This window comes from Sus scrofa, chromosome 1 (genome assembly GCF_054392235.1).
Source record: "Sus scrofa isolate SSC_HxYL_T2T_F1_AM1 chromosome 1, Sscrofa_HxYL_maternal_Yorkshire_Landrace_v2.0, whole genome shotgun sequence".
Classification (NCBI taxonomy): domain Eukaryota; kingdom Metazoa; phylum Chordata; class Mammalia; order Artiodactyla; family Suidae; genus Sus; species Sus scrofa.
Genome location: NC_139383.1, coordinates 46,329,605 through 46,348,298, shown reverse-complemented (window position 1 = coordinate 46,348,298; position 18,694 = coordinate 46,329,605). Strand labels below are relative to the sequence as shown.

Below are 18,694 nucleotides of genomic sequence, written 5' to 3'. Positions count from 1 at the left end.
CAAGGGAGGCCAGGTAGAAGACCAGGACACACCGTCTACTATTGCAGTGTCAGTGGGAAGGATGTCCTGACACTAGGAAACATAGTCTCTGGGGCCCTTGAAACCTGGTGTGGCTGTCCCGATGCTGCCATCTGCAGAAGGTGATGAATTCTCCTTCCCTGTTTCTTTCCATCACCAACATCCTTTCAAAGCCCATGGTGGATCCATGATATTAGCCAACTTTAGATCACATACTCACTTAGGGGTATCTGAGACTGTGAAGGAAAATAACTTTCATATTCACCTTCGATAATGAGAAGAGGTCTCTAATATTTATCGAAGAGTCATTGAGTAGATGATACTCCAGATACAAAGGGAGTTCCACTGTCCTACAAGTACATGGAGGACAAATCCTACTACATGTTCTTTCCTTCAACAATTGGGAAAAAAAAATAATACAAAATTAAAAATCACCTTTTTTCTCTTGGAAGATGTCTAAAGTAAGTTTTGAAATGAGAATAATTTAGTTTTTGGTAATCATTGGAGGAGGTCTTCAAGAGGACATGATTGCCAGTTGATTTTTGAGCTGGACAAGCAAACAGAAGCTCCTCAACCCCTCCCTTGTCCTTGGTATGTACATTTTGCCCACTATTCCCACATTAGGAGCTGTTTCAAGAACACAGCCTTGGAAAGTAAGTTGTTGTTAAGACAATCTGGACTGAACCCAGTTATGGCTTCTATATAAACTTTTAAGATTCTAGTGTGTGGGTGCTGAAATCTAGTCATCTTGCACTGCCCAAGACAAGCCTGAGTAAGTTCCCTTGCTTTTTAAACCTGCCACCTTCTAATCTAGAGTGTCTGACTCTTTTTTCTGTCTCTACCTGCTCTTTTGTATGGGGGCCAATTTGTGAAGCAACAGTAATTTAATGAAACAAGGAGCTAAGTGGTGTTTAGTTTTAGTTTTTAAAGAATTACAGACAGGATGCAAATGTGTGTAGCAAAATGTTTTTGAGGGAAATGTCATCAAAGAAAAGCCAACTTGATTAACACTACACAGTCATGTATAAACACTCCTGTATGAGTTTAATTTTAAGGAGACAGTGGACTTTTTGAACTCTCTTTGAGGTTCACTGAGATTAGAGTCAAGCCACAGATGTAGTCCCTTCAGAACAAAAATAGAAAGAATAAGTCTAATTGCTAGCATTAGTCAATGTGTTCATGTTTTTTTTTTTTAAATCTCATATATTCTGAACATATCTTAGACTTGAAAGTTGCAGCAGTGACACATTTTTAATGAGGCAAATCTTTTGCTTGATTCTTCTCAGTGATTATATGAAATTGAGGTAGATGAGTACCTGAGTGATGCCTGGGCAAATGGGAACACTTGTATTGGTCTTTACACATTTTAACTGCCTGTGTCAGAATGGATTTCAAAATGTGCACACTTGCTAACCAAAATTACAATAATCAATGGTTAACTTGAGGTGGAAGTAACTTCTTATTTTTTAGAAGATACATGCACATTAATTATTTCCAGGAGAACATTTGAACATAAAATGTCTGCTTGGATTATTTTACTGTATCTTCACATCATCACAGAGATAGACATATTTAATGTTAAATGAACATTTTGCTTTTGTAAATGAACCATTTTTTTATATTTAAGTCCATTATTCTTATGTTTACAATTTATAATATTTCTTTTTTATACCACACCTGTTCTGTACCATAGTGGCTTTTACATGACCCTTTTTAATGTAGTATATATCATTTATTTTGATAAAGAAATGTTCATGTTTTAAAATATTTATGTAGGTGTTCCTACTTGGTGCAGTGGGTGAAGAACTACAGCTACTTCGGTCATTGAGGAGGTGTGGATTCAATCCCCATCCTGGTGCAGTGGTTTAAAATATCTGGCATTGCCACAGCTGCAATATAGGTCACAGCTTTCTGGTTCAGATTTAATCCCTGGCCCAGGAGGTTCCAAAGCCACCGGAGTGGGCCAAAAATGTATATATATTTATGTAGAGTTTGTTTGTTTGTTCATTCGTTTGTTTACATTAGGAGGAAATGCAGTTTTTGCCAAGGTTGCAGAACTCTCAATAGTTTCCTTATATGCAAGCAGATTCTATCAGACTGCCATCATTACACACCAAAACGCACAACATTCAATTCCTAAATCTGTTCTTAATTCCACTTGTCTGTTAATGATTGAAAAATAAATATATTTCATAATCTTTAGACAATGAGACCATCCATTTTGTTTTGAAAACCATGAGTGTAACAGCTATTTGTTTGTGGGTTTTTTGTATTAAATCTTGGAGACTAGTTTTATGTGGTTAACCTTTTTAAGAATAACAATCTTCAGGAAATGTATGGCCACTTATAAAAACTTAATGTACTATTTATCATGAACAAATACTTGCAAAAGTTTAAACTTACATGGCAAAGAGAGAGCACAAGAACAAGGTCATCTGAAGAGATGAATTTTGTCCCCATCTACAAGGAACAAACCAAGGTTTTTACATGTGCCATTTTTTTCTCACAAAATAGATCCATAAGGTCAATAACCAAATAAATATTTAAAGTATAAACAAAGTTTTCACTGAATTTTAATTTTAATTTAAACCACTGGTTATGAATTAATCAATTTAAATTCATTTTAGTTTTCACTTTCTCTACAAAAAAATTTTTTTTTTTTGGCCATGCTTATGGCGTGTGGAAGTTCTAGAGCCAGGGATGATGAAACCTGACCCACAGCAGTGACCTGAGCTGCTGGAGTGACAAATTCTTAACCCACTGTGCCACAGGAAAACTCTTGAACTTGATGATCTAATGTCATATTTTCATTTATTTCATTTTATCAGTGAAAATAGTATATACAAATAGATTTTATATTTAGTTAGGTATGCTCTTTCCTATTTAGATGTGCATTACATTGAATTACATTGAGTTTTTTCCACTCCAGATACATTTCACTATATTAAAGAAATTTTTTGTTTAATAATTTTAGGGAGATTGCCATTCACCAAATTTGTAAATACAATGTGATATATGTCAATGTAAGTTTTTCTGTTCTTGTTAAATACTGGCCAACAAATAATTGTCATAAGTCTTAATAATCCATTCAGTGTTAGTTTAGGTTATATTTTTTAACTTTTTGCAAATTGACAGAGTCCAAGTGATATAATACAAAACATCAGTTTTAGAAACACAAGTTTTAGATGGAGCATTAATGGAAAATATGCCCTGCAGAGCCAGTTAAAAGAAAATGTTAAGACTATAGTTAATGGGCATTTCTTTTTTCCTTCCTTTCCATATAGTTGTGCTTTGTGGAATTAATAGAAAGAAATGTGATTCATCACCCTGCCTCCAGAGCACGACATCTACAGAACTCATGGATAAATTCAAAAGCATCTACCCCCTTAGTTTTATTGGTAAGTACCATTTGACAGCTATGTCTTGAAAATAACATTTAGCCCTAGGGAACATACATCAGGATATTATTGATTCACTAGTATTTCTCTCTTGTTCCTTTTAAATTTCCCTTAGCCTAACATTTGATTTGCATTCCTGAAACATCTATTCTACCTCTAGACTCCAAATTAGAAGATAAATTATTTCACATCTAAGTAGTCTTTTCCTACCAACTCAGAGATTAGTCTGCAGTTAGTAATTCCAAAAGAAGGTGAAATAAATGGGTTCTGACACTAATATATGTGGCATTATTCTCTGATCAGTTTAATCTCAGATATCACCCTAAATGGATTAAAATGCTTGGGAAAATTTAAGAATTATAACCTGGCACTGGCTTGTCTTATTAAAATTAAAAACCTTTTAATTACTTTTCAAAGGTGCAAGATATGAAATAAATGTTGATAACTATGCTTCACATCTCTGTACAAATAGAGCCACCTGCAATGACCAAGCTGGTAGTTATTCTTGCCAATATGTGGCTCCATTAAAACACAATGAACAGCAAGGGAGAAGAAAAAACAAGCATAATTAACTTTAAAGAGCATTTTTCTCTCTTGTCTAATCTCATTTCAGTCTTCCAGCAATATTATTGGCCCTTCATTCTCTTAAAGTCAGCTTCTAAAGTGACCAACCAACTATCCCTTAGGCAGAAAGGAGAGTGAAATGAACTTTGTTTATACATCCACTGAAACAGTCAAGTTTCTTATATTTTATCAAGAAAGACCACCCATACTACCAAATGGAATTGTTCTAGTTGTTCAACAACCTATCCTGTTTTATTTGAATTATTTTTCCTATTATTCAATTTCTCATGAAATTGTCAAGGTTTTCTTTTTTTTCTAAATTGATCATTTATCTAATTTTTGAGTATAGCTGTGTGTTTAAGGTATAGTAAGCCATTAATATTTTTAATTTGGTTTCAACTTTGATGATACTTTTTTGGCTTCAGCTAAGGAATTATATTTTAAAAAAAAAACTAAATAAATGTATAGTGAACTGAAGTTTGGCACTTGCCATCAGCCTCTACATGGATTAAAACATGAGCCACTGCAGCTGCTGACCCATAGCACCCCCTGAGCAGATTTCAGGGTGGACACCAGGAGTGAGGTATTTTGTGCTCTGAGAAAACTGGAAGATCAGGTCTTTAGATAGATATTTTTAGAAGATTTTATGAGTCCACTTCTTATATCTCCTCATATCAAGAAAAACACTAAAACCCTTCATGATGATGCCTGCTCCTTGTGACTAGTAGTAACCTTCACAAGACCAGCAACAAACTCTGTCAAATATGTTCATGGCTACATGCACCTCCCCTTCACCTTTATCACATATATCCTGACATTTTCCCTTTCCTCTTTGGGATGGTATTTCAGAGCTGTCTGAAATACTGCCTCCCTGGCTGCAACTAAATTGACCAAAAAAAAAAAAAAAAAAAAAGATGTCACAGTCATCTTCTAGTGCAGCCACTCCCAAGTGTGAGCTTGTGAGCCCTGAGGGGACTCAGGAAGGAAACAAAAAATACTGGCCCCATAGCTGAGATGCATATCAAAGGTCCAGTAAGCCCAGACCTTTTCATCTTCCCTTAGAAACTGGTTTTCTGAATTCCTTAACTTGAGATCTTTTTTTCTGTAATCTTTAGTTCCTGCTACCTGCCTGTATATACTAGCTCCCCCCGCCCCCCACCTCAGAGAAGTTTTCTCAGGGCTACCTGAAATGCTGTTTTCCAGGTTGAAGTCCTAATTTTGCCCTAAATAAAACTTAACTCTCAACTTTCAGATTGTGCAATATTTTTAAGTCAACATGTACTTTGCCTTATAAAATATATGTTTGATAAATTGTTCTGTAAACTAGAAAGTCAATCACTGGATATTTCCTTACAATTTAGTATCTCTTTCTATGCCACAGAATTTTAAAATTGTGTTATTCAGAGTTCTCCAGAGAAACAGAACCAATGGGAATTATATCTGTTTTTCTGTATCTATATCTGTGTCTCTAACTATATTATATATATCTAATGCTTATTATGGAGATTCATTTTGAGGAATTGGCCCACACAGTGATGGAAGTTGAGAAGTGTCATGACCTGCTGTCTGACTGCAAGCTGAGACCCAGGATTGCAGTAGTTGAAATTCCAGTCTGAGAACTAGGGGACCTGATAGTGTGAATCCCAGTCCAAAGACAGGAGAAAACCAATGTCCCAGCTCAATCAAGCAGGCAGGAAAGAACACATTTTCCATTCTATTCAGGCCTGCAACAGATTGAATAATACTCATTCCTGCTGGGGAGTATTGCTTTACAGAGTCCTTTCATTAAATTGCTAGTCTCATCAAGGAACACCCTCACAAACATACCCATAAATAATATTTAACCCGGACACCCTATGGTCCAGTGAAACTAACACATAAATTAACCACCACAGAGTTCAACTAAATATATGTATACATATACATATATATATATATATATATATATATAATACCCAATTTTTAGAGTATCTTCCTGTAATTATTAATCAAAAATATGATTGCATGACTAACTTCAGATATTCTTTATCTATTTAAACTCACTAAATTACAGTTTTCTTATTTGTTAAATGGAGGTAAGAAATGCCTACCTCATTGATTTGAATGCAAATTAAATGAGATATATTACATAAATACCACATTACTGACAAAAATTAATAATCTTTAAGGGTTAATTATAATTTTAAATAATTTTTTAACATATACATATAAAATCCATACAATAGGTAATAATCTTTTATAATGTTTGAATAGGTAGGACACAAAACATACTTATTTATATCCTTAAAGACACATAGAGACTGTTCTAAGCAACCCCAATAAATAAAATGCTTAGATCTTTTATTTTTTTTTTCTTAATAGCAAAGATCACCTAGGGACTATATTTTACCATTCTCTAGAAAAGGAATCAGATCTCCTTAGAGATGTAGCTGATTCTGGGACTGTGTTTGTTATAGGCTGTACAAATGAGTGTGGATAATATTATAATACGAGAAAGCAATGTAGTACTCAAAAATCAAAACCATGATAGTATGTCAAAGAACACAACTCTGAATGACCAGTATAATATGAGCAGCAAAATATAAGAGTATTGGTTTATTACCCAGAATATAATATCAATGGCCATGAGTCCACACTGGTAAAAATAAATGACAATAAATAAGTAAATAAATAGACCTGATAGACACATCTCCCCTACAAAATAATTCCAAATAATTTCTATAGATACTTTGCACTAAAGGCACTTGGACATAACTTCCCACCCCTTAAGTTTGTGCTGCAACTCATGGCCACTTTCTAAGGAGTAGAGTGTAGAAATGGAGACTTTCAGTGGAGAAATCTGGCAAACACTACCTAAGCCAGTTGATCAAAGTTTATATTAACAGCTATGAGTCATGTTCATAGCAAAAAGCATTCAATATGTGATAATGAGAAGGATACCTTATTTTCTTCTTCTTAAAAACATATTGCCCCAGTGTAATCATGAGAAAGTCATCAGACAGATCCCAATTGTGGGACAATCTAAAAAATGCCTGACTAGTATTCTGTACAATTGTCAAGGTCATCAAAAGCAAGGAAAGTCTGAGGAGCTCTCAGGAAATATGATGACTGAGAGTAATGAGGTTCCTGGATTGGATCCTATAAAAGAACAAGACATTAGCCTGAAATTAAGGAAATTCAAACAAAACTTGGATTTTAGTTTAAAATTATGTATCAATGTTCATTAGTTGGAACAATATCATAATAGCACAAGATTTTTATAGCATTGGAAACATGTTGCAGTGTACCTAGTATTTGTCCTCACTATTTTTGTAAGTATTTAGTAAATCTTAAACTGTTCCAGATTAAAGGTTTAATTAAAAATGATAGATTGAAAATTAATTATTTCTAATTCAAAATAATTTACACTTAAAATAGAAGATAGGTATAATATAGTCATTTTAGGTAATACTAAATGTTTTAGTATTTTATATACAAAATTTTATTTTGATTAACATCTGTGACTATTATAGAAAATTACTGCAGGCATACCTTGTTTCATTGCTATTCACAGACATGGCATTTTTCACAATTTGAAGGGTTACGGCAGTCCTGTGCCAAGAAAATTTAATGCCACCATTTTTCTAACACCATTTACTCACTTCATGTTTCTGTGTTACATTTTGGTAATTCTGGAAATATTCTAAACTTTTTCATCATCATTATATTTGTATGGTAACCTGTGATCAGTGATTTTTGATATTACTATTATCATTGTTTTGGGGCCTCAAGAACTGTGCCAATATAAAATGGCAAACTTAATCAGTAAATGTGTGTTCTGATTCTTCCACTGACTGGCTGTTCCCTAGATTCTCTCCATCTCTTCAGGCCTCCCTATTTTTTGAGACACAACAATATTGGAATTAGTCCAGTTAATAACTGTAAAGTGTTGAAGTTAAAGGAAGAGTCACATGACTATTTATTTATATCAAAAGCTAGAAATGCTTAAACTTAGTGAGACCAGCATGCTGGAAGCCCACAGAGGCTGAAAGCTAGGCCTCTTGCACCAAACAATTGGTCAAATTGTGGATACAAAGGAAAAGTTTATGATGGAAGTTAAAAGTGCAACTCCAGTGAACTCATGAATAAGGAAATTGAAACAGCCTTATTGCTGATACAGAGGAAGTTTTAGTGGTCTGGAGAGAGGATCAAACCAGTCACAATAGTCTCTTAAGCCAAAACTTAATCCAAGTTCCACGTGCTAACTCTCTTCAGTTCTATGAAGGCTGAGGGAGGTGGGAAGATACAGAAGGAAAGTTTGAAGCTAGAAGAGGCTGGTTCATAAGGTTTAAGGAAAGAAGCCATCTCCGTAATACAAAAATGAAGCAGCAAGTGATGATATATAAGCTATAGCAAGTTATCCAGAAAACCTAGCTAATATAGTTCATGAAGATGGCTGCCCTAAGTAACAGATTTTCGGTGTAGAGGAAACAACCATCTATTTGAGGTGAGAGAGGAGTCAATGCCTGGATTCAAAACTTCAAAAGCACATGCTGACATTCTCACTAGGGGCCAACACAGCTGATGACTTATCATGAAGCCACTGTTCAGTTACCATTCTGAAAATCCTAGGACCCTTGAGAATTGTGCTCAGTCTACTCTACCTATGTTGTAGAAATGGGGGAGGAGCAGCCTATCTGTTTATAACATGATTTAATGACTCTTTTAAACCCACTATTGAGACCTACTCCCAAGAACAGAACATTTTTTTCAAAGTATTATTGCTCATGGATAATGTACCTGGTCACCCAAGAGCTCTAATGGAGGGATACAATGAAATTAATGTTGTTTTCATATCTGGGAAGATAATGTCCACCCTGCAATGGATGGATCAAGGAGTTACTTTGACTTTCTAGTCTCATTGTATAAGAAATACATTTCATAAGGCTAAAGTAGCCATAGATAGTGATTCATCTGAAGGAGCTGTGCAAAGTCAGTTGAAAACCTTCTGGAAAGGATTCATCATTCTAGATGCCATGAAGAACATTCATGACTCACTGAAAGAAGTCAAAACATTAACCTGAACAGGAATTTGGGAGAAATTGAATCCAGCCCTCACGGATGACTTTGAAAGAATCAAGACTTCAGCGAAAGACATGACTGCAGATGTGGAAACAGCAAGAGAACTATAATTGGAAGTGGATCCTGAAGATGTGACTGAAATTCTGTAATCCATGACAAAATTGATAAGGAGTTGCTTCTTATAGATGAACAAGGAATGTGCTTTCTTGAGGTGGAGACTACTTCTGGTTAAGATGTTGTGAACCTCATTGATGTGACAATAAAGGATTTAGAACATTATATAAACTTAGTTGATAAAAAGAGCAACAAGATGTGACTCCAATTTTTAATGAGGCTCTGTTGCAGGTAAATGGTTGTCAGATAACATTGTATGCTATAAAGAAATCACTCATGAAAGATGGACAATTGATGGGAAAATCTATATTGTCCTATTTTAATAAATCATCACAGCCACCCCAATCTTCAGGAACCACCACTCTAATCAGTTATCAACTATCAACATCTAGTCTGGATCCTCCACTAGCAAAAAGATTACAATCTGCTAAATGCCTAGATGATGGTTTGCATATTTTAGCAATACAGTATATTTTAATTAAGGTATGAATGTACACTTTTTATATATAATTCTATTGCATACTTAATAGCTTACAGCATAGTGTAAACATAACTTTTATTTGCACTGGGAAACCACAAGCTTTCTGTGAACTTGCTTTATTGTAATTTTTAGCTTATTGTGGGAATTGAAACCAAACCCACAATATTATGGAGGTCTGCCTATAATAACTATTTTAATTCACTCATTATAATGAAGATAAGAATTTTCCAGGTAATGACACTGTCTTACATTTATAAAGCACATGGAAATGTTCAATGAGCTTTCACATAAACCCATAAATATAACAAGACAAAACAAAGCAAAAACAATGTTAAACTATTAAAAAAGTGCCTAATAATATATTTGATATTTTTCTAATAGTCATATCATATAGTAAAACATATGCTATGAATACATTATAGAATATAAAACTGGAGTTCCCATCGTGGCGCAGTGGTTAACGAATCCGACTAGGAACCATGAGGTTGCGGGTTCGATCCCTGCCCTTGCTCAGTGGGTTAAGGATCCGGTGTTGCCATGAGCTGTGGTGTAGGTTGCAGACGCGGCTCGGATCCTGAGTTGCTGTGGCTCTGGCGTAGGCTGGTGGCTACAGCTCTGATTCGACCCCTAGCCTGGGAACCTCCATATGCCGAGGGAGCGGCCCAAGAAATAGCAAAAAGACAAAAAAAAAAAAAAAAAAAGAGTTTCTCCTTTACAGCAACTAATGTCATTTACTGTAAGAATTATCCTTTTAATATTCATTAAGACTTCCTTGAAAATATCATTGAGATTGATTTTTTTAATCCCATGAATAAACATTTTGAAAAAAAAAGAATGTAATCCTGTTATGAATTCAGTTTCTATATGAAGTGTTTGTAATTTTTAATTGAGTAGTTATTCTCTACTTGTTTGTACTAAGCCTGTTAGCAATTTCATAGTCTATTTCAAAAAGAAGTAAAAAGACTATATACCAAAAAAAACCCAGAAAAACATGTTAAAATAATGAGATTAAGTTTAGTAAATATTTAGATAAGTCAATAATTGAAGTTAGCCTTTTGTCTTGAGTACACCCTGTAGCAAACTGCCCCATGGGGGATATGCAAGCCCCTCCCTCTTTGTACATCTCATAACAATCACACTTATCCATTCTTATATTCTTGATGTCTATTTCAGGCACCACTTGAGAGTGCATTTACCTGGAAAGCCTAAATTATTTCTTTCAGAAAATGTTTGCTGACCTCTGGTAGAAAGATACTGAAATAATAGCTTATTTTGTAAGCTACTTGTTGTGGCTTTCTTTTGCTATAGTACAGGTTTTATCTGTTGAGTCTTTGTCCATGGTAACATTTTATTTTATTTCATTGGATGTGCCTGCAGCATACAGGTTACAGCAGTAACCCTGTGCCACAGCAGTGACAGTGCCAAGCCCTTAACTGCTAGGCCACCAGGGAACTCCACGTATATTTTGTTAAAGTAATGTACAAGGTCTTTATTTTTATATGAAATATAAGATTCTACTCTACAGAGAGTAGAATCTTTTACTTTCCATTTTAAGTAAAATGTTTGCCAAGAAAATAATACGTATAAATGAGAATTTATAAATGTATGAATTTTTTTAAATCCAAAAAATTTATACAGTTACTGTTACCACAAATGTGAATTTGTAAGATATATTTCTTTTGAGTGTTTATTGTGAGAATATACCCTAGTTCAAGCATTTTACCATTAATATAGGTCATATTTTATTATTAGTTATAACATTATAGCATTAAAATATACACTAGAAAAAGGAATTTGTCCAAAAAAGTGAATGTGATTATATAGCCTATTTATGGGGACAACAAAAAATAACTAGGAAAATTTTTGTATAATTACTTCTGAAGAGCAGAATAATGAAGTACTCTTATGCATGTTATTTTCTACCATTATAATTACAGATCCTCAATAAATAGCATAGCTTTCACACATAATGTTTAATGCTATATAACACTTTTGAAATTTGTAGAATTTTTTTTCTTTTCTAAAAAGAACAAATAGGGAAAATAAGTTCCTCTAAACAACCCTCTTCCATGAGGATTTCATCTGCTGACAAGCCAGTGGTTAGTTTTCACATAACCCAGGCTCCCTTGAAAGTTCCAGTCTTAGAAACAATCTAGCAAATAAATATTATAAAATTAATTTCCTCCTGAAGTAAAGAGCATTGTTGTTTTGTTTTCTGTTTGCTCTTCCCTGAATTTTTCTTCAGCAATGAACAGAAATGTTAGTAAGTACAGGTGGGTTTTCACCTTCTCTGTTAGGTGATTTTCCTGAAGAAAACTTAGTGCTTTTCATGTAACAGAGTAGAATATGGACTATATACATGTGCTGCATGTTTAGGTAGCACAATTTTATTTCAATTAAACAATTCTACTTTAATTAAAACAATAAAATATATATCAGTCATTCCCAATTATTATTTGGTCATTACCCAGTCTATTATCATGGTGGATCATTGATTGTTGGGTACCCCCTGCTCAAGTCTTCTATGCCCAACACTCCAAAACAGAATTAAGTGATATTAACTTATCATGCTATGCAAAATTTACTAAATAGAGTTTTTAATAAAGTTTCCATGTGTGGAATAAATGGAAATAAATCATGCCCAATGTGCACTTTTTCCTTCTAGATGAGAAATAAAAAGAAAATTATCGTTATGCACACATACGTGCACACACACCCATACCCACAACAGACAAACATCTAGAATTAAGTACACTTGCTCATCTTCCCTCCAGAATTAGACGCAGTGGTGCGTGTGTTTGTGTTTATAAATGGTAGTTATTACTCTTTGTTTAAAAGACAATCATTGCTAAATAGTAAGGCAGCTTTTGTCCAACCAGCGATTTTAAATTCTACAAGTAACGTCCATGAAATATAATGAAAGTAGAGGGAAGTTGTAAAGATGACAACCTGTAATGAAAATGTTGCTCCTGACAGACTTAGCCTGTGAAGCTCCTAAAGAGGCAAACTCTACCTCAGAATTTGGGATGTTTCCTAAGAAGATGAAGATGGCTGCAACTCTTAAATTGCCTATTACACACTGAGCTATACTAAGTTAATGTGATTCTCTGTAGGAGTTCCCGTCATGACTTAGTGGTTAACAAATCTGACTAGGGAGTTCCGTCATGGCTCAGTGGTTAACGAATCTGACTAGGAACCATGAGGTTGAGGGTTCGATCCCTGGCCTTGCTCGGTGGGTTAAGGATCTGGTGTTGCCGTGAGCTGTGGTGTAGTTTGCAAATGTGGTTCAGATACCACACTGCTGTGGCATAGGCCAGCAGCTATAGCTCTGATTCGACCCCAAGCCTGCCTCCATATGCGGCCCAAGAAATGGCAAGACCAAAAAAAAAAAAAAATGTGATTCTCTGTAGAAAGGTATGATCGATAAACCCAAAAATTTCAGTGTGTTTTTACTAGGACCTGACTAAACTATTGATGATTTTGCAATTGTTAAAGTGAAATGTTTGCATATTTAATTTCATTAAGTGGAAGAATCCTAGAAGAAAGAGAATCCTAGAAGAAAGTAATGCTGCATATGTCATCATTAAAGCAATAGTCTTTCTATCATGTTTTCATGGTTAGAAATAAGTTATTACCCTTTTCTTCTAAAATATAAAATTTTCGGTGTTCCTGCTGTGGCATAGTAGGTTAAGCAGCCTTGACTGTGCAGCAGTTTGAGTTGCTGCTGAGGTGTGGATTCCATCCCCAGCCCAATGCTGTGGGCTCAGGATCCAGCATTGCCACAGCTGTGGCACAAATGGCAGCTGTGAGTTGGATTTGATACCTGGTCCGGGAACTCCATGTGTTGCTGTTTCAGCCAAAAAGAAAAAAAGTTTCCAATCTCTCATAAAAGAAGCAAGGCTTTAGTATAAATTCCCTTGCTTGATCCTCAAGAAATTAGGTGCTTAAATTAACAAGGATGTCATTTTAATAATGCTAGGTATATGCAAGCAGACCAGAAATATTGTTTGAGCAATGTCTTATCTGCTAAAGCATTAATGACACATGCCCCTAAATGTGTAGCATTTAAGATAAAAAAGCAGAAATGGTAATTAGCCATTAAAAATGTTTGCAAAAGAAAGAAAACAAGAAAGAAAACTCAGCAAAATAAAAATACTTAAGTGTCTTGAAAGCCAGAATAATAATGCTGTTTTGTGGATAGGATGCTCTGTTAAGGGAATGTATAATTAGAAAACAGATTTAAGTATATATTTTTAAGTGCTTGTGAAGTGTAAAAGACTAAAGCACAGATAAAGAACAATTAGTTTTTAGCCTTCTCGGGCCACATCATAGTCAGTCTTGTGCCGAGCCACGGTGGGACTACAGATGCTGCGATTGAGGGCTCTAGGGCAGCAAATCCACAGCTAGAACAAACATTCCTGAAGGGCAATATATGTTGGCAGGGCTATAGAGGCAATTGTCTCTAATGCTTTAATGTTTTGAAAATTTCTTAAACTCAACTATAGATCAATTGAGTGTACTAACAAAAAGTCAATTTGCTTTAATTCTTTTAATGAAAGTAATATGAGTATTAATTTGGAGGAGTCGAATGAGATGAACTGTAAAGTACTGAATTTATAATAAGAATCAAATAGAAAAAAAAATTCATTTAATACCTAATGCTGATGATTTGATCTCTTTTATGTTCTGTGTAACAATTAAAATAAGAAGCATGAAGTATATATTGCTTTGACAATCAATATTGGACACCTTCTTGGTGATGACATCTTTCCATTTCCTTTGATATAAATTCCTGCATGTTGAGGCCATTTGGATAGTAGGAATAAAGGGGACATTAATAGAGAATGGATATGGTTCACTGTATTAGTTATAAAGGGAATTAATACTTTCAGCTTCATTTATTAATTTCTATCTCTGTTTTTAGAATTCAGAAGTATTTAATATCTTGGTCAAATATTTCTTTAATTGTATGATTTCATTGTATTTCTTATTAATGGATTAGAACTGTTAATCAATTTGACATTCCCTACTTTTTTCTTTATAACCCATATACTATTTCATTTGTATGAGTAATTACATTTGACTACAGTTTCTGTAAAATAGCATATCAGGTGACAAAATATTGTCACTAACTCTAAGTATGAACAAATTACATTGAACATGATGTAGAGTTTAGTCAATAAGACATTATAGAGTTGGTCCAATCGGGTTAAGTCAATACATGCAGTAATAGAATGATAGGCTTGTCAGATTCAAAGAAATGTTTGACTATAACCTACATTATATACTAATTATATATTAATTACTTTTGACCTGTATTACCAACAGGAAATGATATGCCTTTGACTCTCTAACAATTAGGGAAAATTGTTATTAAGTTGAAAATTCCAGAGAAAGATTGGTTTGTAATGTATTTATAATTTAAAAATCTTTGCAAAATTGGAAAGTCATGATACTGCCCCTTTTTTTTTTATTCTTCCCTCCCTTGGTGTTCATGTTATCACTTACCTTTAATTTTTGTGGTTCTTTAGCATCTGTCCTCAACCCTTTTATCTTTTCACTATACGTGATTTCTAGGTTGATCAAATCTATCCACATGAGTTGACAAACTCATTCCCAGCGTGTGGCGAATGGACTGTTTCCTTCAAATTGAAAGAACTTTATGTTGATCATTTATAATATTTATCATATTTATGTATGATATCCCATGCATATCCTAGTAGTACGAGTGTTTGGGGAAGAAATTTCAAATAGAGTGAGCAGAAGAAAAAAAAAGCATGGGAGTTTAAAGCACTCCAAGATATTCAGGACAGCCAAAATTACCCTAAGAGCAATGAGGTTGGATTACTAAGCATGGGAAACAGTATGGAGATACCTTAGAAAACTATACAGAGAACTATCATATGACCCAGCATATATCCAGACAAAACTTTCCTTAAAAAAGATACATGCACCCGCATGTTCATTGCAGCACTATTCAGAATAGCCAAGATATGGAAACAACCCAAATATCCATCAACAGGTGATTGGATTAGGAAGATGTGGTATATATACACAATGAAATACTACTCAGCCATAAAAAGAACAAAATAATGCCATTTGCTGCAACATGGATGGAACTAGAGACTCTCATGCTGAGTGAAGTAAGTCAGAAAGAGAAAGACAAATACCATATGCTGTCACTTATATCTGGAATCTAATATATAGCACAATGAAACTTTTCACAGAAAAGAAAATCATGGATTTGGAGAATAGACTTGTGGCTGCCAAGCAGGAAGGGGAGGGAGTGGGATGGATTGGGAACTTGGGGTTGATAGATGCAGACTATTGCCTTTGGAATGGATAAGCAATGAGATTCTGCTGTGTAGCCCTGGGAACTATGTCTAGTCACTTATGAGGGAGCATGATAATATGAGGAAAAAGAATGTATACATACATGTATGTGTAACTGGGTCACGATGCTGTACAGTAGAAAATTAATAGAACATTGTAACCAGCTATAATGAAAAAAATCATTGTATATTTAAAAAAAAGAAATCAGAAATTCCATCTAAGAAATATTTGGGGCAATGATGATAAATTAATCATGAAAAAACATAATCAGATGTGTATTTTGAGAGATCACCTTAAACTATAAAGCAGAATTTGCTTTCTTCTTTTTCTTTTACAGAAGGGTTATATATGGAGTAGAAAAAAACTTAAGTGCTTGCAATCATCAAGCTGTTGTCTTGAGCATAGTTATGAAAACAAAGCTTGAGTAACTGGATAATTTCAGAAGATATTTAGGTAACAACCCAAACAGGTTAGGCTTTTACGATGTTCAGATGCCTAAAGCAAGGAAGAGAATGAAAATCATTCCCAGATTCATTCTCAGATTCCCAAGGTGGATAGATGAGTTATTGCTCTGGGGTCACAGGTATAGAAGAAGCATGTGTAATGAAGAAGCAAAGCAGCAGAGCTTCAGATATACTGAGTGTGTCAGCCTATAAATTATTAAGGTAGAATTCTCCCTTGAATATTCCTAATGTGCGTGTCTGAAACATGAGAGGGTGTCCTGGAGGGCCTGTAGTTTCTAAGACATCCATTAGGAAGAAATATATAGAGTGACAAAAAATGACAAAGGAAAGATTAGCACTGGGGAAAACCAAATGCAGGGATGGATAGACAATGGGATAGACTGTGAGAAGCAGAAGGAAAGGCAGGAGAAGAGAAGGTGTTAGGTAAGAAGAAATGGTAGGAAAGTGTCAAATATTATTGGACATTAATAATTATAATGTCCAATATAATGTCCATTATAATATGTTATAAAAATTGTCCGGAAAAATGATTATTAGTGAGACTTTGAAGACCTGCATAAAAAAAGTTTCAGTGGCATTCAGTGTTCCTGGTAATGTTGAAGGGGATGGGGAAGAGACAGATGAAATGAGAAAGTAGGAGTAGCAAGACAGAATTACTCCTTGAGATACTTGGCAAGCACTGTTCACTCAACCCCTCAGGCTGAATGGCAGAAAAGATCCTACTCTGTCCCTTGGGGTTTTCGGTACACCTGTCACCCATTTGTAAATAGTCTCCTATTAAAATATCCTCAGATTTCTTACTTTGAGTGGCACTTCTCATGCCTACCAGGATCCAATCATGCTTATCAATCTTTGCATCTCAAAGGATGATATCAGTACAAACATAGAGAATAAATCTGCAGGAAACAGAGAGGACAGTTAACAGAGAGAGGCCAATGGGATGTGTCAAGACAAAGATGTAGAATTCTAGGGGCATCATTAGCTTTAGACAGGAGGAGGGTCAAATTTATCATTACTAAAAAATAAACTGACCAAATGGAGAGAACGGATGGAGATATTGGTCCCAGTAGAGACTTTGATTGGAATTTGGGGGAATTATCATCTGATGACACCTGTTTTCTCTGAAGTTGAGAAGTGTCATTATTTTCTGTGAGTGATGAGAACAGTAGCATACTGGGAATTTAAGGAGCATGTGAGATGTTTCACATTTAATTGAATATCTGTTTCCTGCATGTTGATGAACCATTACGTTTATTGAAAAATGATTGTTGTAAACATGTTATTCTATAGGAGCTGCTACTTTGACTAGAGTTTGCATCTACCCTAAACCAGAGTCAGGGACTATTCTTGGGATTAAGATTAAGGAATTTGAGAAAATGCTGCTCAAACTATGTTTTGCATTGAAAATGTGAAATACAAGTCCACACCTAGTGAAAGTACATTTTAAATTTTTTGCTACCAATAATGTACATAAATAAAATCGTATTATTTTGGATTCTCAGTTGTAACTTGTATCAACAAGATATGGTTTTCAGCAGAAATAAAACTTCAGGGAAAAAAATAAACATTATATATGCTTTAAATACACATTGGAAATACAATGTGATTCTTAGTACAAAAAGGCCAAGGATACTTCACTACCACTTGGAAAGGTAATTTTTAAGGTTTTAACAGCTCCTCAGTGTGCACAGATCCAAGTCCTGTGGATCACAAGGCGTCTTCTCCCAAACTACAGAGATACTATTTCAAATTAGTGAATTTCATTTAATGCATCCTTATTTTTATCATATATTAACATGATAATTAACTTTATCACATAATTACATTAACATCTTTGACACTGAGATGCATTTTTAAAATAATGATATATCAATTACATTGTCAGAAGTTCACTGGCAATTTTTTCCCCTTGTATTAGTTTCCTTTGAATGCTGTAACCAATTTTCACAAACTAAATCAGTACAAAAGAGTTCTGTGGGCCAGAGGTCTACAATGAGCTCTTGGTCGGACTGCTTTCCTCTGAAGTCTTCCATGTTAGAAGAGCGAGATTAAACTGCTCAAACCACCATCCCCCTTATCTTGCTAAAAACCAACCATTCTGGAACGATGTTGATCCTGACTACATTTTGACTTAGTAAATCCTCAACTCACACCCTATCTTGGAACATTCTCACCCTTCCCTTCTGCCCTTCCATGACCCTACTCTGGAACTACCTCACTCTCTCCTCCTACCCCACTCATGTAGTCTGATGCTAACCCTG

At 34.7% G+C, this 18,694-nt stretch overlaps 1 protein-coding gene across 1 annotated transcript in view; it reads left to right on the top strand.

The window, feature by feature from the left end:
* Nucleotides 1–18,694, top strand: part of EYS (EGF-like photoreceptor maintenance factor) — a 1,392,725-nt gene that overhangs the window by 352,798 nt on the left and 1,021,233 nt on the right. Inside the window, exon 12 of the mRNA XM_084958241.1 lies at nucleotides 3,303–3,416. Coding sequence (XP_084814367.1) covers nucleotides 3,303–3,416 — 114 coding nt within the window. The remainder of the gene's footprint in view (nucleotides 1–3,302; nucleotides 3,417–18,694) is intronic.